The sequence below is a fragment of the Gopherus evgoodei genome, chromosome 9 (assembly GCF_007399415.2).
Source record: "Gopherus evgoodei ecotype Sinaloan lineage chromosome 9, rGopEvg1_v1.p, whole genome shotgun sequence".
NCBI lineage: Eukaryota > Metazoa > Chordata > Testudines > Testudinidae > Gopherus > Gopherus evgoodei.
The window spans coordinates 46,408,762-46,436,088 of NC_044330.1; the positions used below are offsets into that span (position 1 = coordinate 46,408,762).

General features: G+C 41.9%; 1 protein-coding gene across 7 annotated transcripts in view; it reads right to left on the minus strand.

The window, feature by feature from the left end:
• KLHL24 (kelch like family member 24) overlaps nt 1–27,327 on the minus strand; it is a 54,987-nt gene that overhangs the window by 14,858 nt on the left and 12,802 nt on the right. For all 7 annotated transcript variants that reach the window (XM_030575197.1, XM_030575199.1, XM_030575200.1 and 4 more), the window contains 3 exons: nt 24,576–25,562; nt 17,324–17,508; nt 9,529–9,647 (listed from right to left, as the gene is read on the minus strand). In XM_030575197.1, coding sequence (XP_030431057.1) covers nt 9,529–9,647; nt 17,324–17,508; nt 24,576–25,495 — 1,224 coding nt within the window. In that variant the 5' untranslated portion in view covers nt 25,496–25,562. The remainder of the gene's footprint in view (nt 1–9,528; nt 9,648–17,323; nt 17,509–24,575; nt 25,563–27,327) is intronic.

Genomic DNA, 27,327 nt, shown 5'->3' on the forward strand with positions numbered 1-27,327 from the left:
AAGAGGTGAACCTCTCCACAACCTTGGAACGTCTGCAGCAGCAACAGATCAAAAAGCTGTGCACAAGCTTCGCCCCATTGTTCTCAGCCACCCCAGGTCGGACTGAACGGGCATACCACTCCATTGACAGAGGTAATGCTCACCCAATTAGAACCCTATCTTACCGGGTGTCTCCTCATGCCCAAGCTGCTATAGAACGGGAGATCCAAAACATGCTACAGATGGGTATAATCCGCCCCTCTACCAGTGCATGGGCATCTCCAGTGGTTCTGGTACCCAAACCAGATGGGGAAATACGCTTTTGCATGGACTACCATAAGCTAAATGCTGTCACTCATCCCAACAACTATCGAAAGCCATGCACTGATGAGCTATTGGAGAAATTGGGACGTGTCCAGTTCATCTCTACAATAGACTTACCTTGGACACCAGGTGGGTCAAGGAACAATAAATCCCCTACAGGCCAAGGTGGATGCTATCCAAAAGTGGCCTGTCCCAAAATCAAAGAAACAGGTCCAATCCTTCTTAGGTTTGGCTTGGTATTACAGGCGATTTGTACCACACTACAGCCAAATCGCTGCCCCACTAACTAACTTTACCAAAAAGACCCAGCCAAATGCAGTTAAGTGGACTGATGAGTGTCAGAAGGCCTTTATCCAGCTTAAGGCGACACTCATGTCTGACCCTGTGCTAAGGGCCCCAGACTTTGACAAACCATTCCTAGTAACCACAGATGCATCTGAGCGTGGTGTAGGAACAGTTTTAATGCAGGAAGGACCGGATCAAAACTTCCATCCTGTCATGTTTCTCAGCAAAAAACTGTCTAAGAGGGAAAGCCACTGGTCAATCAGTGAAAAAGAATGCTATGCCATTGTGTATGCCCTGGAAAAGCTACGCTCATACGTTTGGGGACGGCAGTTCCAGCTACAAACCGACCATGCTGCGCTAAAATGGCTTCATACTGCCAAGGGAAACAACAAAAAATTGCTTCGATGGAGTTTAGCTCTCCAAGATTTTGATTTTGAAATTCAACACATTTCAGGAACTTCTAACAAAGTAGCTGATGCACTCTCCCGTGAAAGTTTTAACCAGTTGATTCTGGGAAAATTGTCCTTAAAATGTAAAAAGTATTGTAGTTTACATAATTAGTAGTATATGTAAAGGTGCATGTGTTTTATTAATCTGTTTACTCTAAAGTTCTAGGAAGAAATCACCGACAGTGTGGTTCCACACTGTCTGAGATTTGGGGGGCGTGTCATAAACAGATGGTTAAGGGTTAATGTCTCTTTTACGTGGAAAAGGTTAAGAAGCTCAGTAAACCTGGCTGACACCTGACCAGAGGACCAACAGGGGGACAAGATACTTTCAAATCTTGGTAGAGGGAAGTCTTTGTTTGTGCTTTCTGTTTGGTTCGTTGTTCGCTCTCGGGACTGAGAGAGACGGGACATCATTCCAGGTTCTCCAAATCTTTCCGAATCAGTCTTTCATGTTTCAAGATTGTAAGTAGTAGCCAGGCAAGGCGGATTAGTCTTATGTTTGTTTTCTCAACATGTAAATATGTCTTTTTGCTGGAAGGATTTTTATCTCTGTTTGCTGTAACTTTGAATCTAAGGCTGGGGGGGGGGGATCCCTCTGGTCTATATGAATCTGAGTACCCTGTAAAGCATTTTCCATCCTGATTTTACAGAGATAACTTTTACTTTTTTCTTTCTTTAATTAAAAGTTTTCTTTTTATGAACCTGATTGATTTTTTCCTTGTTTTAAAATCCAAGGGACTGAGTCTCAACTCACCAGGGACTGGTGGGAGGAGAGGAGGAGGGATGGTTAATTCCTCCTTGTTTTAAGATCCAAGGAGTTTGGATCGGTGTGAAGCCCTCAAGGCAACCCAGGGAGGGGAAAGTCTGGGGGGAAAAGGAGGGGGATGGTTAATTTCTCCTTGTTTTAAGACCCAAGGGGTTTGGGTCTGGGTTCCCCAGGGAAGGTTTTGGGGGAACAGAAAGTGTGCCAGACACTAAATTCTGGCTAGTGGCAGCGTACCAGACCTAAGCTGGTAATTAAGCTTAGAAGTGTTCATGCAGGTCCCCACTTCTTGTACTCTAAAGTTCAAAGTGGGGGAAAAAACCTTGACATGAGACTGATTCAGAAAGATAGGGAAAGCCTGGAATGATGTCCCATCTCTCTCAGTCCCGAGAACGAACAATGAACCAAACAAAAAGCACAAACAAAGACTTCCCTCCACCAAGATTTGAAAGTATCTTGTCCCTCTATTGGTCCTCTGGTCAGGTGTCAGCCAGGTTTACTGAGCTTCTTAACCCTTTACAGGTAAAAGAAACATTAACCCTTAACCATCTGTTTATGACAAGGCCTTTGGAATTGCAGCAAGAATAAGAGTTTCTTTACTGATTTATATTTTGATTTAAATGTTCAATATACATGCAGATTATTAAATAAAAAGGCCCAGATATTCTGCTAAAGTCACAATCAATTTGAGTTAGTGACTGCATAAGTGAAGGATTTGCAGATAAAAGATGTCAAAGGCCCAGTTTTATTTTATGTACCAAATCATTGTTGGACACATGCTTAACCTGTGTGTTTATGAAGAGGTGTAATTGGCTGCTCAGTTGTACCCATAACAATTATCTTCTTTTAGATCTTCCACAATGTACCAGAACAGCGCTCCATTTGTTGTTCATGTCCATTCCAATCAGGTGTATGTGCGTCACATGCTCAGTTGTCAGAAAGTTTTTTCCCTTTTCCCCTGGAGTGGCACCTTCACAGCACTCAGTATATGACCCTGCTAACCCAGCCCCTGCTTGGTTCCTTCTTGCCGGCTACTCCGACAGAGGGGTAGGAGAGTGGGCATTGGAATGGACATGAACAACACATCTTGAAGAACAACAGTTACGAGAAGGTAAGTAGCCATTTTTTCTCCTTCGAGTGCCTGTTTATGTCAATTCCAATCAGGTGACTCCCAAGCTCCACCCCAGAGGTGGAGTCGGAGTTAAGGGAACACTGATTGGAGCACTGCTCTGCCGAATGCTGCATCAACTCTGGCATGCTGGATAACAGCATAATGAGTGGTGAACATATGCACCGAGGACCACATTGCTTCCCTGCAAATTTCTTGTATCTGGACCTGGGCCAGGAACACTGTTGACGAGGCCTGTGCCCTCGTCGAATATGTCGTAAGTGCCAGGGCTGGGACCTTGGCCAGCTTGTAGCATGTGCGGCTGTAAGATGTGATCCAGGAAGATATTCTTTGAGATAAGACCGGGAGTCCTTTCATCCTGTCTGCTCCCGCTATAAAGAGCTGGTTCGATTTCCTGAACGGCTTAGTGCGCTCGATGTAGAATGATAGTGCTTGCCGAACGTCCAATGAGTATAGTCTCTGCTCCTGACTACTAGCATGAGGCTTAGGATAGATGACAGGTAGAAAAATGTCTTGGCTAGTATGAAAGAGTGACACTACCTTGGGAAGAAAGGCTGGGTGAGGCCTGAGTTGCACCTTATCCTTGTGAAAGATCGTGTAGGATGGATCGGAGGTAAGAGTCTTTAGCTCTGACACTCCCCTAGCTGATGTGATGGCCACCAGGAAGTCTACCTAACACGATAGATAGAAACGGGAGAAAGTCATTATTGGCTCAAAAGGGGGCCCCATTAATTTGGAGAGAACAAGACTGAGGTTCCACACTGGGACAGGCTGTCTGCTGAGGATGCAGGCGTTCCAAACACTTGAGAAAATGGCCTACCATGGGGTTAGCACATACCAATCGGCCAGATGCTCCCAGATCGAAGGCTGAGATAGCAGTGAGATGTACTTTGATGAATGACGCTGTCATGGTATGAACCCTCACTCTGAACCTTAGCATCCAAAAAATGGGGTAGCAGCATGAATTCCTCTAAGCTTAATTACTAGCTTAGATATGATAGGGCTGCCACCAACCAGGACTAGCAGTGCCTGGTACACTCTGGTCCCCCCAAAACCTTCCCAGGGGACCCCAAGACCCAGACTCCCTGGATCTTAAAACAAGGAGGAACTGACTATTCCCACCCCCCCCTTCCCCTTCTTAGACTTTCCTTCCCTGGGTCGTCTGGAGAGGCTTCACCAACTCACTGATGAAACAAGATCCAAATTCCTTGAATCTTAACACAAGGGAAAATAAACCCTTCCCTCACTGTGTCCTCTCCCAGGCCTTCCCTCCCTGGGCTATCCTGGAGAGATAGATAGATTTAAGCTTCGTGAATCTAAAACAAAGGGAAATTCGCCTTCCCCCTCCTCCTTTCCCCTCACCACTCCCTGGTGGGTTTAGACTCAATTCCCTTGATCCTTAACAAGGGGAAAAAAATTAATCAGGTCTTTTAAAAAGAAAAGCTTTTAATAAAAGAAAGAAAAAGTAAAAATTGGCTCTGTAAAATCAAGTTGGAAAATGTTACAGGGTCTTTCAGCTTATAGACACTAGGGAGAGTCCTCCCCCCAGCATAAATACAATCCTTCCAGCAAAATACACATTTGCAAATAAAGAAAACAAACAAAAAGACTAAACCGCCTTTCTAACTGGTACTTACTAATTTGAACAGAAGAGACTTTTTTCAGAAAGATTGGAGGAAACTGCTTACATGTCTGGACCCTCTCAGAACCCAGGGAGAACACACAGAAAAAAAAACCCAAGAAGCACAAACAAAGTCTTCCCTCCACTGAGATTTGAAAGTATCTTGTCTCCTGATTGGTCTTCTGGTCAGGTGTTCCAGGTTTACTGCTAGTTAACCCTTTATAGGTAAAAGAGACATTAATCCTTAACCATCTGTTTATGACAGACGCTGCCAGTCCTTGATGTTTCAGGTACAGAAGTTTACTCCAGAATGAGTGGTATAGACGCCTGTAGTGGAGGTGTATGCTACTGGGGACACCAGCAAGTGAACCTTTTCCACTTAGCTAGATGTGGCTTTAGTAGATGGTTTCCTACTGCCAAGTAGGACCTCCCTTACTGGTTCTGAACACAGAAGCTCCATGGGGTTTAACCATGAAGCTTCAGGCTGTGAGATGGAGGGACTGGAAGTCCAAGTGGTGAAAGCGACCGTGGTCCTGAGTGATCAGATCAGGATGCAGTGGTAACTCGATTGGAGTGTCCACATACAGTTCCAGGAGTGTGGTGTACCATTGTTTTCAGGGCCACGTTAGGGCCACCAGAATTATGTCCGCTCTGTCCCTGCGGATCTTGAGAAGTACCTTGTGCATGAGAGGGATCGGGCGAAAGGCTTACAACAGGTGGCCTCTCCAGGGAAGCAGAAACGTGTCCGTGATTGAGCCAGGACAATGATGCTGGAAGGCGCAGAACATTGGACACCTCATGTTGTTCCTGGTGGTGAACAGATCAATCAAGGGAAACCCCTACCCTTGGAAGATGGAGTGTATGACATCCAGACAGATGGACTACTCGTGATTTCGGAACGATCTGCTGAGGTAATCTGCTAGTTTGTTCTCCACTCCTGGGAGATAGGATGCCTCGAGGTAAATGGAATGGACTATGCAGAACTCCCATAGTTGGAGGGCTTCTCGACATAGGGGAGAGGAACAGGATCCACCCTGCTAGTTGATGTAAAACATAGCAGTGGTGTTGTCCATCATCACTGCCATGCACTGACTTTGTAGCTAGGGCCACAAGGTTTGGCATGCTAAACATACTGCCCTGAGCTTCTTGTTGCTGATAAGAAGGGGAAGCTCCTCCTGTGACCAAAGACCCTGTGTTTGTAGGTCTCCCAAATGCGCAACCCATCTCAGAGCTGACGCATCTGTTACAGGGGCTAAGGAGGCTAGGGGCTGTAGAATGGAACTCCCTCGCAGACTGCCCTGGGGTTAAGCCACCACTGGAGGGACTCAAGTACTTGCCCAGGCACCATGACCACTACATCCAGACTGTTGTGTCCCGGCGGCAGGCCGAAGTGAGCCACGCCTGGAGTGGCCTGAGCCTCAATTTGGCATGGAGGACCATGTAAGTGCAGGCTACCATGTAGCTGAGGACTCAGGCATCTCCATGCTGTGGTGGTCGGGAATTGCCTGAGGCCTTGAATAATGTCTGTCATGACCTGGAATCAGTTCTCTGACAAAAACACTCTTGCCCGTACCGAGTCCAGCAGCGCCCCGATGAACTCTACTCTTTGGGTCAGTGACAAGGTTGACTTGTTCACATTGAGGAGGAGACCCATTCTGTTGAAAGTATATCTGACTAATTCGACTTGAGACTCCATGTTTTTCCTGGTGAGGTCCCTGAACAGCCAGTCGTCGAGGTATGGGTATACCTGCACCTGCCTCTTTCGAAGGAAGGCTGCTATGTTGGACATGCACTTGGTGAACACTTGGGGGCTGTTGACAGGCCGAAGGGGAGGACTGCAAACTGACAATGTTTTTGGTCGACTGCAAACCAGAGAAATCGTCTGTGTGCTGGTCGAATGGCTATGTGAAAATACGCATCTTTCATGTTGAGGACAGTGTACTAGTCCCTCGGGGACTATGTGGAACTTCAACTTTATCATTAATTTGTTGAGTCCTCGCAGGTCTAGGATGGGTCTGAGACATACCTTGGCTTTGGGGATCAGGAAATAATGGGAACAGAATCCCTTGCCCCTTAGCTCCTGAGGAATCTCCACTGCCCCTGTTGCAATGAGCACTTGCACCTCCTGGATAAGGAGTTGCTCATGTAAAGGGTCCCTGAAGAGAGACAGGGAAGGGAGGTGGGAGGGAGGGGAGCAGCAGAATTGGAGAGAATATCCCACTTCTAACATGCAAAGAACCTAGCAGTCTGATGTTATTTGAGACCATGCACAGTAAAAGTGGGATAGGCGATTCATAAGAAGAGGGGGAAGGATCCAATGTCATAGTGGATGTGCAGTCCTCGGGCATCCCTTCAAAAGGCCTTTTTAGAGCCAGATGAAGGTTTGCTTATAGCCATGAGTTCCTCCTCATGGCTACTCCTGAGGAAAGGATGGAGGCAGCTGAGCCTGCCAAGTCCAATGAAGCCTGGAGAGGGCTTCACACCACTGCCTTCCCTTCAGCAGTGATAGCCCAGAACTCATCTATGGAGTCTGGTGGAATCAGCTCCTTATGCTTCAATATGGAGGCCCACGAGTTGAAGTTGTGCTTGCTGGTTAACTATCCTCAGCAGCAGGCCCCCAGTTCTGCAGATTTTCTTGCCAAAAAGGTCCATCCTTTTTGACGCCTTGGATTTAGGGGCCAATTCTTGCTGCTCCTGTCTCTCTTTCTCATTCACCACCGATACTACGAGAGAGCATGGTTGCAGGTGAGAGAACAGGTATTCGTATCCCTTGGAGAGAACGGAGTACTTGTGCTCTAGCCCCTGGCGGTGGGCAGGATTGAGGCAGGGATCTGCCACAGAGTCTTAATATTGCTCTGGATAGTTTTTATTAGTGACAGAGCAACCCTGGATGGTCCCTCTGGTGCAAGGAGGTTGACCTTGGGGACTTCGGGTTTGACCATCTCCTCAGCCTGTAATCCATGTTACAGGCAGTCCTTTGTAGAAAGTCCTGGTAGGCCCTGTGGTCAAATGGGAAAGGGTCCAAGGTTGAAGCTCCCGCCATCACTTCATCTGAATATGAAGATGAGGAGATCAGAGGTGGCACAGGATCCTCCTGACCCTTTTACTCCCTGATCTCCTCCTGTTCAGCCTCTGGGGCCTTTGTGGCAACCGCAGCCTGGCCTTGCAATGGGTTGTGCCTCAGAGTTGCCTTGGTTGTGACCTGCGTTGTCTGTGGGGCTTGTGCCAAGGTCGCCTCGGAACCATGGGGCGTAGGCTGATCTTTGGCTGGGGTGGTCAGTGCTCCAAGGCCACCGAACGGGAGCCCTGGGCCTGATGGTAAGCCCAGGGGGTCCAAAAAGGCCATTGCGCCGGAGGCTGACACTGGGGTTGCCATGCCTTTGGTGCCTCCCTCCGTTGCTTGTTGGATCTATGCCCGCTGCGACTGGAATAGTATGAGTCACCATCTGAGTTTGAAGACACGGATTTCGACAGAGATGACCATGGTGGTGCCGCATGGTACTGCGCCACGGACTTGTGCCGATGATGCAGGGGACCGGTGTCGAGATGCCCGGGCCAGGGACCAAAACTGGGAATCCGGCATTGGGAACCGATGTCGAGGGTCCAGTGCCAAGGGATTGGTGCCGAGAGTCGGTGTCGGTTATCTCTTGGAGCCGGAGTTCACTGCTGCTCTCTTGTCGGTGCCGGGCAGGAGAGGGAGACAGCCGCATCATGGCCAGCTTGCCTCTACATGGCGATAGTTGCGGCGACACCGGGGGCTTATCTCTGATCACCAGGGGCTGAGGAGTCATCATTGCTGTTAAGTCTCTGGTGGATTCAAACATGTCCAGGGTGGAGGGTAATTCCAACTCCTCCACTTGGCACTGCCCATCCCGGGAGTTGATGTGCACCAGACTCAACAGTCTCCTTGTGGGAAATGAAGTTGATGGAACCCATTCTTGCTGCCTGGACGCCGAGAGCTCCTTCATGGGACGCCCTGGTATCGTGCCTGCAGATCCCATTGTTTTCTGCACAGGGAACGTGCTCTGTTGGCTTTTCTTTGCAGCCTGTATGGCACTGGTGAATGCGAGTGGTGCCGGGTTGTCTGTGCATCCTGCAGTGCCGGAGAGCGCTGGTGCCGAAGGTCTCTTAGACTAGAGTCCTTCCTGGGCACTGTGTCACGTACCGATGCCGGGGCGGTCCACAGTAGACTGGGGATGAAAGGCGGATTTCATAAGCAACTGCCTCAATCGGAAATCCTTTTTAGTTCTGGAGTGGAAAGCCCTGCAGATCTTGCACCCTTCTGTCTGGTGTGCCTCCCCTAGACACTTCAGACATGAGTTGTGGGGGTCACTCACTGGCATAGGCTTGCTGCAGGTTCCACAGGGTTTAAAGCCTTGGGCTCGTGGCATGCCTTGGAGCCCAAAGAGGGGTGGGGGGGAAGGAGAGGTTTGGGGATTATGGAAACCCTGCTCCCAAACCTCACTATATACAATATATACACTAACAACTAAGACTAACTACAATTAAACTAGGCTAAGCTACCTATATGAAAGAACGCTAAGGGAAGCACTTGCTAAGCAAGCGACTGCAGTTCCAACGACTGTCACTGGTGGTAAGAAGGAACTGAGGAGACGCCTGGTCGGCAGGGTCATATATTGAGCGCTATGAAGGTGTCACTCCAGGGGGCTCCACAGCCAACCCAACGGGAGCTTCTAAGGGAAAACTTTCCGATGACTGTGCATGCTGCGTGCACACACCTGATTGGAATTGACATGAACAAGCACCCGAAGAAGAATCAAAGGTTAGGAAACATCAGTTTAACTTCTATGGACATTGCCAACCTGACTGAGCCCATCATTAATTGGTTATTAAAAGCAATACGAGTTGATGGGGAATGCAGTCTAACTCTAAATAGTTACACCTGGTTTTACATTTAAGTTTTGCTTATAGTTGGGAAATGTATTAGCTATAATAAGTAATGAATTATTTCTCTTACTTTACCAAGAAGGACAGCCATTTTATGACGCCATCTGCCTTTGTTTAGGGAAGCAACTCTGATCCAAATGTTAAGCTGAGAGTTATAAATCCACACATCACGGCTGTTAATTCTTCCACCTTTAAAATATGAAAAAAGACAGAAAAACACCAATGTATCTTTGACTAAGGAAGTTATTAAATAAGAGATGCTGGATACTGACATATGCCTCTGCAGACGACCACGGAAAATGTCACATCCTATACATCTGATGTAGACTCATCTGTGATTATACAAATTTAAGTAGATAGAGGTTTTCAGATGTTCTTGGTCACTGTGTAGAGGACGTACATCTCTTATGAAGTGTAGTCTCCCTAAACAATAATCTCTTCCAAACGCTCCCCCAAAATACCATGTACCATAATGATCTACACCAGTCTTCTCCCAACCCTCTACAAAGTACAGTCTTCCATGATCTATCTCAGATAAGGCACCTATTACTGTGGTATCTTCATGCTATACAAAAATTGGAGAGATCTGTTTCCTAGATGACAATTTTCAAAGCCTCCTGTTTCTGATGTGCATGTTTGTTTGCTCTTGCCTTCTATTTGCTAGTTGTAGGTTGTTCCTTAGAAGATGTCACTGCTGGAGAAAAGTCTAATCAAAGAGGCAAGGCTTGCATTTTAATCTAAATAACCACTTTCCTACACTTTAAGACAACAGATCCTTTGTTAATTATAACTTAGACTGAAAGAATTCTAATAAATCTCTCCAAGATAATTAATACTAAAAAGTAAAGTTTTTCTCTAAATTGTTAAGTCAGTATTGAGAAGGATATTATCAGCTATTTTTGACACTGGATCTCATTCTGTTGTCTCATAAAACATTACATTTCAACAAGGCAGTCTGACAGGTGTTTATCTAACCTGCTCTTAAAAATCTACAGTGATGGAGATTCTACAACCTCCCTTGCTGCAACTTAAGCCCATTGCTTCTTGTCCTATCCTCAGAGGTTAAGAAGAGCAATTCTTCTCCCTCCTCCTTGTAACAACCTTTTGTGTACTTGAAAACTGTTTTCATGTCCCCTCTCAGTCTTCTCTTTTCCAGACTAAACAAACCCAATTTTTTCAATCTTCCCTCATAGATCATGTTTCTAGACCTTTAATCATTTTTGTTCCTCTTCTCTGAACTTTCTCCAATTTGTCCTCATCTTTCCTGAAATGTGTCTCCGAGAACTGGACTCTATACTCCATTTGAGGTCTAATGAGCATGGAGTAGAGTAGAAGAATTACTTCTTGTGTCTTGCTTACAGTACTCCTGCTAATACATCCGATAATGATGTTTGCTGAGTCTACCTCTCAGTCTACTTCTGAAATGGTCTAGATAATATTTAGTCCTGCCATGAGTTCAGGGGACTGGACTAGATGACCTCTTGAGGTCCTTCCAGTTCTATGATTCTAAGAATTGCTAATATTAATTAATATTTTCAAACATGAAAATACACGAGAAATACATCCCATTGTGCAAACCTTTCAGAATAATATGCTGAGCAAATGGTTTTTTAATGTTGGGAAATATTTCAATGACTTTTCCTACACTCTTTAGACTTCTTTGAGCACCACTGCATGGATGGGCCATTGGAAAGGAAATCTCTAAGATTTATATGCTATGAGGCATGTACACAACACTGGCTATTTTCCTCTACATGGTTCATGCATATGTCCCCCTCTCGGTTCCACTGTCTGATTGCTGAAATGAGAAAGATATTTTACATTTGGGAAGATAGTCATTTTGAGATAGGATGGATAAAAATCAATGATTTAAAAAAATGGATTTTTTTATTTAAATCGGATTTTTTTGATAAAATGCTTTTTGAGGAAAAAAACTATCTAAAGATAGTTTTAATTAAGATGCATTATAGCTCAAAGATATCTCATCATGGAACAGGGATTATAAATTCTAATTCTATAATATGAGACAATATAGTCATGTAATGTTTAAGAAATACTTTGTAAATGAGTTCCAATAGTTCATGGATTAGGGACCCAATCTTATGGGGTTCCATGGGCTTCTGTATAGATTATTTAGGTTAATCTTTCTATCTACCCAATGGGACTTAATGCTCAGTCTAGAAGATACCATCAGAGATGCTTAGTTTTGCAGTTCTCAAACTGTGGATTTGTGTCTCCAGAGATAACATGCTTGTTAACAGCAAAAATGTTTTTAAATAAAAATAAATAACCTATAGAGGTCAGAAATAACAGACCTCAACCCTATTGTCCCTCTGCAAATTTGTATACACAGAGTCAATCCCTTACCTCTCTCTAAAAGTGAAAAGTTTCAAAAAGTTCGATGAATAGAAGATTGTTGGGTGCAGAACAGATCTGGACAAGAAGAAGTCTGGAGATATATGTGAAAAGGGAGGGACAGGCAGTAAAAACAAAAGTGAAACTGTTTAAGCAGCATATTCCAGAAGTATTGAGTTCTTTCTGAGTGTAGCCTTCACTGATTTGAGATCTACCATACCATTCTCTCATGAGAAGGAAAAACCTATAATGGAAGCAGGCCGTAAAAGAGACCCAGTTTGGGAATTCATAGATTCATAGATTCTAGGACTGGAAGGGACCTCGAGAGGTCATCGAGTCCAGTCCCCTGCCCTCATGGCAGGACCAAATACTGTCTAGACCATCCCTGATAGACATTTATCTAACCTACTCTTAAATATCTCCAGAGATGGAGATTCCACAACTTCCCTAGGCAATTTATTCCAGTGTTTAACTACCCTGACAGTTAGGAACTTTTTCCTAATGTCCAACCTAAATCTCCCTTGCTGCAGTTTAAGCCCATTGCTTCTTGTTCTATCATTAGAGGCTAAGGTGAACAAGTTTTCTCCCTCCTCCTGATGACACCCTTTTAGATACCTGAAAACTGCTATCATGTCCCCTCTCAGTCTTCTCTTTTCCAAACTAAATAAACCCAATTCTTTCAGCCTTCCTTCATAGGTCATGTTCTCAAGACCTTTAATCATTCTTGTTGCTCTTCTCTGGACCCTCCCCAATTTCTCCACATCTTTCTTGAAATGCGGTGCCCAGAATTGGACACAATACTCCAGTTGAGGCCTAACCAGCGCAGAGTAGAGCGGAAGAATGACTTCTCGTGTCTTGTTTACAGCACACCTGTTAATGCATCCCAGAATCAAGTTTGCTTTTTTTGCAATAGTATCACACTGTTGACTCATATTAAGCTTGTGGTCCACTATGACCCCTAGATCTCTTTCTGCCATACTCCTTCCTAGACAGTCTCTTCCCATTCTGTATGTGTGAAACTGATTGTTCCTTCCTAAGTGGAGCACTTTGCATTTGTCTTTATTGAACTTCATCCGGTTTACCTCAGACCATTTCTCCAATTTGTCCAGATCATTTTGAATTTTGACCCTGTCCTCCAAAGCAGTTGCAATCCCTCCCAGTCTGGTATCGTCTGCAAACTTAATAAGCGTACTTTCTATGCCAACATCTAAGTCGTTGATGAAGATATTGAACAGAGCCAGTCCCAAAACAGACCCCTGCGGAACCCCACTTGTTATACCTTTCCAGCAGGATTGGGAGCCATTAATAACTACTCTCCGAGTACGGTTATCCAGCCAGTTATGCACCCACCTTATAGTAGCCCTATCTAAATTGTATTTGCCTAGTTTATCGAGAAGGATATCATGCGAGACTGTATCAAACGCCTTACTAAAGTCTAGGTATACCACATCCACCACTTCTCCCTTATCCACAAGACTCGTTATCCTATCAAAGAAAGCTATCAGATTGGTTTGACATGATTTGTTCTTTACAAATCCATGCTGGCTATTCCCTATCACCTTACCACCTTCCAAGTGTTTGCAGATGATTTCTTTAATTACTTGCTCCATTATCTTCCCTGGCACAGAAGTTAAACTAACTGATCTGCAGTTTCCTGGGTTGTTTTTATTTCCCTTTTTATAGATGGGCACTATATTTGCCCTTTTCCAGTCTTCTGGAATCTCTCCTGTCTCCCATGACTTTCCAAAGATAATAGCTAGAGGCTCAGATACCTCCTCTATTAACTCCTTGAGTATTCTAGAATGCATTTCATCAGGCCCTGGTGACTTGCAGGCATCTAACTTTTCTAAGTGATTTTTAACTTGCTCTTTTTTTATTTTAGCTTCTAAACCTACCCCCTTCCATAAGCATTCACTATGTTAGACATTCCTTCAGACTTCTCAGTGAAGACCGAAACAAAGAAGTCATTAAGCATCTCTGCCATTTCCAAGTTTCCTGTTACTGTTTCTCCCTCCTCACTGAGCAATGGGCCTACCCTGTCCTTGGTCTTCCTCTTGCTTCTAATGTATTAATTAAAAGTCTTTTAATGAAGTTCCTCTACCTGTGGGTAAGACAGACACGTGTGCAAAATGCAAACAGCGCAACAAAGAAATGCAACGCCTGGTTGCCCGAATGAAACAACATCATGAGAAGTGTTCCTTCTCAGGAGGAAGCTGAGTTGAAGATGATGAAAGCAACATGTCTGAACCCGCAGGATCTTCAGGTTGGTAAACTTTTTTGTTTCATACTTCTTTCTTAAGGACTGCCTGTCTTCCTTCTGGACTATTCTTGAATTCTCATGTTTGAGCAAAAAATATAGTTGTTACTCTATGGTGCTATCATTTTAGATTCAGTTGTGATAAAAAAATAAATAACTGAAATAGGCAGATCTTCCTTTTATAATTTTACCTTTAAAGTAGTACTGAGTGTCAGTGAATGCAATGAGTAATACTAAACGAGCAGCATGGTAATAATAATTAAATAACTGCATTGACTTATTTTGTTAGGAGAATCCATCCTCAAAACACAGGATTCTGAAGACTATCCATCTTCAAGATCACCATCATTTTCTATAGTTTCTGAGTTATCTGCCACTGATAATGTTTCAGTCACATCATGTATGTCACATAGCCACAGTATATCACCTGTAGCAAAAAGGAAAAAAAAACACTCCATCATGCAGAAACAACCATACATAAGTTTGTGATAAGAACCAGCAGATTACAAAAAGAGGTAATTGATGAAAAAATTGCCTGGTTTGTTTATGCAACAAACTCTCCTTTCCGTATGATTGAGAACCTGCACTTCATTAACATGGTTCAGTCATTAAGACCAAGATACAGTCCACTCAATAGAGCAGATGTTGCAAGCAAATTGCTGAATAAAGTGTATGAAAGAGAAATTGAACAGTGTGCAAAAGGTCTAGAGGGTGAAATTGTTAACCTGAGTCTTGATGGGTGGAACAATGTCCACAATGATCCTGTTGTATGTGCTTGTGTGACAACAGAAGAAGGGAATGTTTTCCTTTCAGAAACAATTGATATATCAGGAAATGCACACACAGCAGAATACTTACAAGAAGGAGCAGTAAAAGCTAAAACAAGTTGAAAAAAAAATTCAAATGTCTAGTACACAGCTTTGGTCACAGACAATGCTGCAAATGTATCCAAGATGAGAAGAAATTTAGAAGAGACTGAAGAGAGTCCCAAGATAATAACATACGGTTGCAGTGCTCATTTGATGCATCTCCTAGCCAAAGACTTCAGTGTTCCAGAAATAAGGGCTAATGTTGAAACTACAAAATACTTCCCAAACAACCACTTTGCAGCAGCTGCTCTGAAAAAGGTGGGAGGAAGCAAGCTAACTTTCCCACAAGACATGTGATGGAACTCAGTAGTGGACTGTTTTGAGCACTGTATCAAGAACTGGCCTAATCTGATCACAGTTTGTGAACAAAACAATGAAAAAATAGATGGCACCGTCACAGCCAAAGTTCTCAACATTGGGCTTAAGAAAGAAATGTTGAACACATACTGAATACCCTGAAGCCTATATCTGTAGCCTTGAACAAAATGCAGAGAATTAGCTGTTTTATTGCTGGCGCTGTTGAAATTTGGAAGGAACTGAGTGAGATCTTAAAAAGAGAAATATGCAATGACAGAGTTAAATTACAAGCATTCAAAAAAAAAATGGGACAAGCACTATCTCCAGCTCATTTTCTTGCGAATACTCTCAATACTCAGTAGCACAGTCAAACCTTAACAACTGAAGAAGAGGAGTTGGCTATGACAGACATCCAGCAATCATAATGCCATAATGCCAACTATAATAAACTTCAGAGCTAAGAGTGAATCATTCAAGAAATATGTTTGTTGATGATTTTTTAAAGAAAGTCACATCAGTGAACTGGTGGAAGTCACTAAAGCACTTGGATTCACAGACTGTTGAAGTGATAATCTCACTTTCAACAGCAGTAGCTTCTTCTGCTGGAGTACAAAGAATATTTTCTTCCTTTGGACTAATTCATTCCAAACTGATAAATCGTTTGGGACCTGAAAAAGCAGGAAAACTTGTTTTTCTTTTCCAGATAATGAACAAACAAGAAAATGAAGGTGAAGATGACTGAGTTAGCTGCAGAAGTCAATATTTTAAGTTGCTGACCTGGCTGATATATTTTTTTAAAAAAAATTGAAATAGACTATTTCATTTAACTATTTCAGTTAAACAATTTTAACAAAAACAAACCTGATCTTAAAAAACTTGAATATTTAACTGAATTCAAAAATTCATATGCTTGTTTTGTTAAACTATTATATGTTTGCTGTTGAAGAAAAAAAATCCAGAATACATAACATTGTTGTTTTAGTTAAATGAAACAATTTAAATGTCTGTCTGGGGATGTTCCCCTCCTAACAAGCATGGAAAGAAAATCCTCCAAATATTAATGATTAACCTGTTGAATTGGAGATAGTTCACCTCCCAGTGACTTCATAAATATCTGCTTCAATTACCTTTGGTAAATGAAATAACCAATCATTTTCTGATATAGCTGTAAAACTAATCTGAAAAGTTTTCAAAGTCACCTTAAAAATGTATAGTGTGTACCTTCTAAAAATGAAATCTACATCTATCTCTGAGTTGTGAAGAATATGTATTAAAGTTATAAGAACCAACAAGAATGCACTTTTATGTAGAAATCCATGATTAAATCGAGTCTTCCTGACTAGTGATTTAAATCATGATTTAAATCAAATTGATTTAAATCAAATCCACTCTGCTTTGTGGTAACAAACAAATGTAATGGGGGAGATAGATAGTTCCAGGACAGGAGTTAGTATCCAGCTGATTCTGTCACCATTGGTCCAGATGACAGACATGGACCCAAACAACTATTTTTTTTGGTCTAAACTTGAGAGGTGCTGAGCATCTACAACTGCCACTGACTTCAGTGGGAGATGAAGGTGCTCAGCACCTCCAGGTCAGGATTTAAGAAGGGTGAGGTATTTGCCTCTACTCTACATTTCTATGCTGAAAAAAGGTTTGATGTGTTTTCACTGCAGAACCTGAGCACTAATATTTAAAAGCTGCATACTTAACCAGTATGGAGGAGGACATATTGGATTGTGGGTCAGTTCATACAGTCATTTAGCTCTAAGCTCTACTCATATCGATATTATATCCCCAGACTCCTTGATGAAACTTCAGCCATGGCTGTAATTACTAATGATTAAAAACCAAACAATAAGAAAAATATTTGTGGCTATCAAATATAGGCATAGGGTTTATGCTCAACACATACTAAGGGAGATGATTTAGTAAGCAACACATAGGCTAGAGGGGGTGAAATTCGTGAAATTTTCATTCCAGCAGCTTCTGGAAGTTCAAAGAGCAACAATCTCCTAAAGAACTGTAAATTATCCAAGGATGTTCCCTCTGTCATCACGATGCTTAAGCTTCCTGGAATTATTTACCTGAAACAAGAATATCATTCCGTAAAGCACACACTGCATATTCAGACTTGGTAAATTCTGGGAGCTTAGCCAGTGACTTCCATTCTCCTGTCACAGGATCGTAGCATTCAGTGTATGGCAGATTAAACCCCCCAACTCGTTCACAGCCTCCGACAATGACTATCACCTCAGAATAACCAGTTGATCTAATAGAATGAAAACAGAAAGACAAAATAGATCTTTATTAAAGCATATGTAGCAAACAGCTTGAAAAAACAAGGTCATACAGTTTTAAAATTTGAAAATCTATTATTTAATGTTATTCTGACTTCTACAGCAATAATTATTTCCTTACAAAATGGTTAAGGGTTTCACTGTATTTCCAGCTGTCCCATCGTGTGCCAGGTAACCAGGCCAATAAGTAACCTTTTTTCAAATAAAGGGTGGAGTTATATTGCATGATTGCTCCATGAAAAAATCAAACTTTTAAAAAGCTCTTAAAGTTTAAGATTGTTTTCCTCCTCTGACTGAAAATGGAGAAATATCAGAGGTAAAGCTGAAGCCGTGTGTAAGAAATTTATATATGCAGTTTTGGAAGTTTCAGATAAAATCCATCATATTGAAAACAGTCTTCTGCAAAGTTACAAATCTCACAAAGACTCCTGTGACAGTTTGCATCTCATTAATATTTCACAAATTTAGAACCAAATCTCTTCCAAGTGTTACAGAAAATTTCTTTTTTAAAAAGTTTAAGACTTATGGATCAGACAAAAACTTTGTTAGACAGGACATATGACTGCAAATATGTATCAGTAACATGAAAGAGGGTATGGTGATAGAAGAAAACTTCAAAGAAGATTGAAATAATAAAACCAAATACCAAAGCCAGCAAATTCAAAGTTAATGTTACACTTAACCAAAAAAACAAAATAAAATCCAGTATCAAATCCAAACATTTGAAAATATGGAAACCAGAGTTAAAGAAACTTAGACATTAACTCTTCTCCATATTCCTGCTCACTTTCCACTCAAATTCAGAAGAAAACCTGATATCTTCAGATTATACTTCTATAGTTATAATATAAGCTACATACCTCACTACAGTATCTCATTCAATATATGAATGTATAGAAAGGACCAACCAGCTACTATATATGAGCCTACCAAATCATTAGTCCCTCCCTCAAATTCACTTTTGCTCATAAGCCACCTATAAAAACCTCTCTCCATTTAAGCGTCTCTAGTTTAGGGAAATTTGCACCTATGTAATTACATCAATGCACTGGTGTAACTAACCATATCAAATCAGATATCAAATGCACTCTATCTTTCAAAGAGCATGTCGATACACTGTACACCAGTGGTTCTCAAACTGGGGCCACTGCTTGTTCAGGGAAAGCCCCTGGCGGGCCGGGCCGGTTTGTTTACCTGCCCCGTCCGTAGGTTTGGCTGATCGCGGCTCCGACTGGCCGTGGTTCGCAGCTCCAGGCCAATGGGGGCTGCAGGAAGCGATGCAGGCCAAGGGATGTGCTGATAGCCCTTCTCACAGCCTCCATTGGCCTGGAGTGGCGAACTGTGGCCAGTGGGATCCATGATCAGCCGAACCTGCAGATGCGGCAGGTAAACAAACCAGCCTGGCCAGCCAGGGGCTTTCCCTGAACAAGCGGCGGCCCTAGTTTGAGAACCACTGGTATACACTATTTTAACTACAGATAATTCCATAAGAGCAGGTATCTTATTTACTACGACCCAATCCTGCAAAAAATCACATTACCTTGTGTCTATAACAACTGCCTGATTTGTCATCAACTTTGTTTATAAATGATAAAAGTGCTGTACGCCTTTATTTAAAACCATACTTTTTTCAAGAGTATGGTTTTTACTTTTTACACCACAAGTAAAAACTAGCTGATTATTACTGTTCTCTCGCTAAACAAGTAAGTCTTTTTTTCTCTAAATATTTTAGAAAAAGCAAAGTCAATGATAAATGTGAATGTGCTAGGAAATATCACAATATAAATACTTGTCTTAAGAACTATGTTCACACACTTAGGTCATTTGATAAAATGTTCTCAGTTACTCTCTCATAGAAAACTTCCCTTCAGCTGCTCCAACCTTGAAGTGATGTCAGGTCCTGCTTTTTATCTATTTAATGTTTAGCTATCTCATCTTTTTTTTTTTTTTTGAGGAACTAATCTTGGAACGATATCTCTCAAGGGAGAGAAGGAAGGAACCCTATGAGTCGAGGAAGCACTGATCAGAAAAATAAATTGCTTTCTTTCAACAGCAAGTAATTTGTCTCTCTTACTTTTTCCCTTACAGGCATCCCAAATGTATGTACCAAAGACACCTACAAAGGACAAGGTTTGGCTATTGATATTTTTAAAGACTACAATCAAGGTCTTCTGCCAAATGAGGAGCTTGTTGTGCATGATTAAGGCTACATTTTAGTCACTGATATTTTTAGTAAAAGTCATGGACAGGTCACGGGCAGTAAACAAAAATTCACAGCACATGACCTGTCCATGACTTCTACTATATACCCCTGATTAAACCTGGGGGGGGGTGGCCTTGGGGTGCCATGGATGCTTGAGGAGGGAAGGGGGCGGTCTGGGGGCACTGAAGGTGCTGTGGGGGGGTGCAGGCAGCAGTGTGCGGCCCAGGACCCTTGTGGGTGCTGGGGAGGGCGTGAGCAGCGGTGTGTGGCCCGGGACCCCACTGGTGCTGGGGGGGCACGGGCAACGGTACACAGCCCAAGACTCCCGCTGGTGCTGATGAGGGGGGTGTTGGCGAGGTCAGCAGGCTCCCTACCTGGCTCCACACCTCCCAGAGCCCGCCCGCCTCACCCTGTCCCATGCCCCGACCCCCTGCTCCCCTCCCAAACCCAAACTCCTGTTGCTGCTGGGGGATGGGGGTGTGGTGGCCTGAGACTGCCCCAGCAGCAGCCAGTGCAACTGGCGCTGGGGCACCAACCACTGCAGAAGTCACGGAAGGTCACGGAATCAGTGACTTCTGTGACAAACTCGCAGCCTTCTGCATGATTGCCAATCTTATTTAAATTAAGAAATAAATGAGCCAATATCCGTGGATCAAAAGTACTGCCTGAGAGTGATGATGCATAGTTTTGCTCTCTCTGAAAGAGAATTAATTTACTAAAATATTTTAAATCCAGTTCTGGATTTAAAAATAAATAAACCACACCTCTGGATGGTCACGTATGTGGAGATTAAGGCGTGCTGTACACTAGAAAATTAGGTCAACATAACTACGTCACTTAGGGGTATGAAAAATCCACACCCGTGGGTGGCACAGCTAAGCCAACCTAAGACCCAGGACTTTTGTGTACTTGAAACGCTACAGTGGCACAGCTGTACCACTGCAGCTTTGCTGCTGCATCATGCTGATGAAAGAACCCCTTCCGTTGGCATAGGTAATCCATCTCCCTGAGAGGCAGGACCTAGGTTGATAGAAGAATTCTTCCATCGACCTAGCACTATCTACACTGGGGGTTAGTTTGGTGTAATGGTGCTGCTCAGGAGTGTGGATTTTTCACACTCCCAAGCAACGTAGTTAAGCAGTCTTAATTATCTAGTGCAGCTTAGGCTAGATCAATGGAAGAATTCTTCCGTCGACCTAGCTACCACCTCTCAAAGAGGTGGATTACCTACATCAAAAGGACAATGCCTCCCATTGGCATATACAGTCTCAACACTGAAGTGCTGCAGCTGTGCCACTGTAGCATTTCAAGTGCAGACAAGCCCCAAGAGGCAATACCTAGGTCGATAGAAAAATCTGTTCATTGACCTAGCGCTGTCTACACTAGGTGTTAAGTCAGTTTAACCACACTACACACAGGGGTGGAATTTTTCACACCCAAATCCACTCCTGAGCTACATAGTTAAGACAACCTAATTTTCTAGTGTAGACCAGACCTTAGAGTTTTTTGCACTTGGGACAGTGTGCCGTCAATAAAGATAATAGGGATCAAGTTAAAAAATAAATAGGCAGGCACAAAATACAAGTAGGCATAGGCTGTTAACAGCAACAGTTAACCATTGAAATAAAATGCAAATTGAGGTCAGTAGAGCTGTGGTTCTCAAACTGTGGCCTATGGAGATGACATGGAAGGTGGTCCATGAGATCCCTCTGTCATTACACGGTCCCCAAAACAGAAAAAAACGGAAAATCACATTACTAAAGTAATATTAAACCCAGTACTTTCACAAAAGAAATTAAAAATCAGATTTCTGATGTACTTCACACAGGAAACTATACAGCTCTCATGACATTATTTGAGGAAGCTGAATGAAACAATATAGACCAACAAATGGCTGCCTGGGTAGAAGTCCTTTAATCAGTTCAAAGAAAATCTGTTAAAAAAAAATTAAAAATTTCCAGAGACAGAAATTCTGAGGGCTTTTGAAAAAAATCAATAATTTTGTCTGTAAAAGCATCCACCATATTTGAATGCTGCATAAATAAATAATAGCCAGCAGTGCAATAGTTAAATAAAAAGTAAATCACTTAAGAGGAAAAAATTAGTGAACACTTACATTTAAAAAAAAAGTAGTTGAGAAGAACTGGTTGAAATGGATAAACATAATAATAACCAATTAAAAGTACATCTTGATGTATTTTCATTAGACAGGTCTAGTGGGTCTGTGCACTGAAGTAAGCAACAACTGTAATCCAGTCTGAAGATATTCAAAGCTTATGGTACGCAATTCATATTTTGTTTTAAATACACAGGAGTCCATCCACTAGAACGGGGAATGGCAAACTTCTTTGGCCTGAGGGCCGCATCTGGTTATGGAAATTGTATGGCAGGCCATGAATACCTGGTGGGGGAGGGGTCCTCTATGGGGTGTAGCATGGGTGGGGGGGCTCTATAAGGGATGTTACCAAGATGAAGGAGAAGGGACTCATGGGATATGGTTTGTGGGGGAGGCTCTACAGGGGCGGTACTGGGGACTCCTAGGGGCCCTGCCAGCAGCGGCACCAAGGCGGCCATACCAGGCACCGCCATGGGCAAAAGCACTCTAGCTGGGACAGGTGGGGCTGTAGGAGACTGGGAGGGAATTTGGCATTCTGCCACCTGGGGTGGGGTTCCAATCCCGGAAACAGCACAGTGAAGTTGTGCCTGTGCAGTGTGGCTCTGCGTGCTGGAAGATGGTGCTCATCAAGGGACTTGTGAGCTCCTGGCGGGAGCCTGGGGGATGGATAAAAATGTCTGATGGGCCGGAAGCAACCCGAGGGTTGTAGTTTGCCCACCCATGCACTAGAACAACATGACCACTAGATGTCACTGTGAAGTTTAATGGAGATATGAGAGATGACCTCAAGATGTCAGTGCAACTGTATTCAGTTATCTGGCTCCCACATCCACACTTTGTTCTACAATGAAAACTTAGGGCGGGAACAGTCAATAGACAGACCACAGGCCAAATCCTGACCATGAGAGGTGTTTGAATGGAATCCAAAATCTTTATTTACTTATTATTATCATTACTGTAGTTATTTTTATTATTTTTCTTCCCTGGAGTCTGGACCTTGACTATACCTTCACAAAGAAATTTGGGCCCTGACAAAAAATAATTGACCACCCCTGGCATAGGGTCATAAGGGACAAGAAGGGAGGATCAACAACTGTCAACCCAAGTTTTAAACGTGCAGTGACATCAGACAATTTTTACTTGCTTCAAATGAACTCAGACCAGAATCCCATTGTTTTTGAACAGCTAGTCAGAAACCAGTTTAAGTACAGAAACATACTGACACATATGCACACACAATCCCAAGAAAAGTTTCAGTAGAAACATTAATTTTGGTATACAGAACTTTCAGTCGGTTCTATGCTTTTTCTTCACTAACAAAGCTTACATAAAAGCAAAGCAGGAGAAAGAAGAGGCAGCAATAAATGGCACACAGGGAGGGAATGGGTAAAGGAGCTACCAAACTCCCATTTTAGAAGAAATGAAAGGGGAAAGCATAGAGGAGGCAGGGAGGAATCTGGTAACTGTTACAAAACTTTATTAATTTTTGCAACAGAATCAAATGACAAGGAACTATCCCTTGAATTTAAAAATAGATACAGGGAAAAATCATCTCTGGGAGACCAGCCAGCTTCTCTCTTTATAAATTATTCTTGTTGCTGCATTCATGATTCAGTGTTTAGTTTCTTCTTAAGTTTACTAACAAAAACTCTAGAAAATGTCTCTGTTAAACATAAGCAGAGGGGTGGAGGTGGGTGTCTCCTTTTTCAGCTAATTCTCTAGTGCAGCATTACAGCTAGCCAACTAATCTTCACAAGTACCTATGTTATGTTTGGCAGAATTTCCAGGGTTAAACATCTTAGCTTTCCTTCTTTACCATTCTTTCAAGAATGTAATGTTTTTAGCAATTACCTGGGAAGGAAGGTATACGGCAGAATCCAAGAGAAATCTCCATAACCAACAGTTACCAAAATACCACCCTTGGCATATTTTCTCATTTCCCACTGTAGCTTACAGTAGCAATTTCCAGTTGTATTATGAGACAATAAGAAGTCATGTTTTAGGATTTTAAAAAACGGGTTACAATATTTAAACCTAAAATATTTTCTGTAGCTACTATGTAATTCTGTAAATATATACATTTGTTTTGTTATTTCATTTCTAAATCTGTTATACAATTCTAGACCTGTTTTTCTTGTCCTGTAAAGTGTTTTATTAAACCTGTAAAATGTTTTGTGGTGTAACAGTGGGATTTTCAAAAGCAGTCGCTGTTACCCTGCTGAAAAATGGCATCCAACTCCTTGATAAGTGTACAATACATTATTATTTTGCACTGTAAAAATTAAATAATTATGAAATGTAGTGGATTAATGGCTACATTGTAATGAGCTGGAATGAAAGCTGCTGCAAGTGGCTTAACTGGGCAACTAGTGGAAAGGGCTGAGGATCTCATCCTGCCAAAATCTACACCTCTGAGTAACTTACTGACACCAGTGTCCTTCCTATTGAATTCTAGGGGACTATTCATATCAGTAAAGTTATATATATGTGTGAATAAGATTACTCAAAGGCCTACTTAAAGTTAAGCATGTGAGGTGACCAGGCTTTTGTGTGTGGATAAGGCAGTAAAAATGCAGAACTCAATAACACAAAATAAAAGACACTTTCAAATTTTTCTTCACTATGATGCAATCTTGGTTACAGTTCATATCTACTAGATAAACAGGTAAAAAAAATGTTCTTCTAGGGCATATCAGAAAAACAGTAAAAAATCCTCTCACCTGCGTGGTCTAGTTCTTGGGGACATCATTTCATTTCCAAGTATGTGGTATCTTCTTGCTTCATGCAGCAGCTGATAACACTCTGGAGAATTCTGAATCAGTTGTTCCACTTCCACTGTCTGTACAAAATAGTTAGGATGTAATAAAGGGAGTCTCACATGTGTTAGAAGTTCCTGTAACACTGGCCTTCTCAGATCAACAGCACGGTAAACCCAGCGCATAACTGCTTCAAAAACCATCTCTTCTTTACTGATCACCAGCTCATCACTACAAATATAATCAATGAGCTCATCTTTCCCAAGCTCGAGAAATTCTTCGTGCTGAGAAACATCCTCAAATGTCTGCAGTGCAAAATTTCTGCATTTGGTGAAGAGTGTCTTCAGTGAGTGTGTATCAGCAAAACGCTGGATTCCCAGGCAGTTACAAGGATCCAGCTGCTCTTCCAGGAACTTGGCACAAGCATCACGCAGAACACTAATTTGAAAGAGACTTGAGGTTTCAAAGATATATTGCACATTCTCTGTAGTGATTTTCACCTTGCCAGTATACACGTACTGTAAAAAGCAATCCATAGCTTCAGCAAAAATGCCATTGATCTCCACCAACATTTCTCTGCTTTCTCTGTGATCATTGCAAAACATAGCTCTGAAGTAGCTACTGCAGGCTGAGAGAACAGCTCGATGACAGGGAAACTCTCTTCCTTCCACACAGATAATTACATCTGTGAACAAGCGGCTGTCTCTAAACTCATTGAAGATCTGGAGTATGCTTTCAGCATGGGATGATCCTGACGAGAAGTCAAAAAACTCATGACCTGATAAGGACTTTGGGTCCATTTCAAAAACTTTACGTTTGGTTGCAGGGGAATCACGGACCCCGCTATCCTCTCTATTCAGTCTGCGGCCCAGTATTAGTACCATTGTTACATCCGTTGACTATAGAATCATTGAGAAAAGATTTCTGAGTGTCTTCTTTACAGTGCTATGGCTAGAAGAATTAAAACATTTTAGTACCCAACCAATCAATTCTGACAGTTAATGCAATGAAACAATTATGAAATTTATGAAACTTACATAATACAAAACAAATAGCCTGATCAGTCTAAAATCAGTGTAACTTACACTATTCTAGTAAAGGTCAAAAGTTATTATTTGGCAAATGAAATGTGACATCATGCAATGCAATGAAATATATCCTACTGTTATGCATACACACAAAGGACTGAATTAAAGTTGCTGTGAGAACCATAATTATGAATACCATAGCCTTTGTTTAATTGAAGTATCACCTTTATATCAAGCTTAAAAATGTCAAAAGGCTAAATCCTAAAATCCTTACTCAAGCAAATCTCTCGGCTGATATCAGCAAGAGTTTGCTCTAGGAAAGACCTCAGGATTTAGCTATACAGATTTTTAAACTGCTTCTTACTATGTGTTTGCCCAGCCCCTAGCACAATGTAAGTCTGATCTCAGGGCCTCCAGGTGCTCCTGTAATACCACTAATAAAAGTAATATTAAATAAGACTGAAAATTTTACACTAGAACAATTGTAGAGGGAGGCTACAAACCACATCTCAGTCTTCATTATACATCAGTACCCTAATGCAATCTATGGAGTTTAATGATTTTGTTCATCCCAGTGACCATTCCTGATGTGCAAAAGCAAATATCTTAGCTCTTTCTCCTTATCAGCAAAACAATCAGTTAATCAATATGCTATGGTGGAATTAAAAATTAATACAGGTTACTAATATGCATTTGGAAAAAATACTTAAAATTCATGTTGAAGCATAATGTAGATACTACAGAAAAAAGGCAGCCGCATGAATAAGTATCAAATAAAAATTATGTATATTTGTGAGAAAACCATTATGCAAGCAAATGAATAAGGAGTCTTTGCATCTGGAAGTAAGAAGTGGGGGCTACCTAGTGAGTTAAAGGAGAATTTCTGTTTTCTGACAGTAGTTAACTCCTATCTAAAATTTAAAAGCAAAGACTATAGTCGAAGGCATTATATCATCATCAATATATACAGCTCTCTCACTCAGACACAAACTATGTTAAAAGAACATTTTTAAGATTGCAAAGTCAAACAGTGAAAGGAGTCAAAGGTTAGGAAATGAATTAAGGTTGCCTGTGAATATAATACAGTTAATTTCCCTAGACATAGCCTGGTGAAGGTATATATGATGATCATCCCTATAAGCATAGTTCAGTTGGTATATCTTTTGATTCCTGATTTTTAAAACCCACTGAATCAAAACCCTACAAAAAAAAACCTGGGAAGCACTCCTGCACTAACTTCCATAAATCTAAGTGCATGGATTCATTTTTAAACTTCAAGGAGGATGTGTCTCAAATTATTTTAAAACTTGTGCAAAAGATTCTTTTTTAAAAAAGATTCTAAGAGATTACGTCCATTTCCTCTCATTCCCCATGTACAGAGAGACAGTAAATGCTGTTTCTAACACTAATTTTATTTCCTGACTACCCAGCATCTTCAGAGCTGCATATCACTGGACCAAAGTCTGGCTACACCATCTCTTAACATAGAACAAAATGAACCATATTTTTTTTAAACAGGCTTTTTATAGAGCCTCTTTAGAAGGCTCTATTCTTGACTGTATTCTATAGTACGGTTTCCTCACTCTGACAATTTTAAAAAGGAACACTATAAATATACCAAACGGCATATTGTTGCTTTTTACATAGGGCTCAATTCTATCTCAGACAGAATTTAATGAAAACATTTA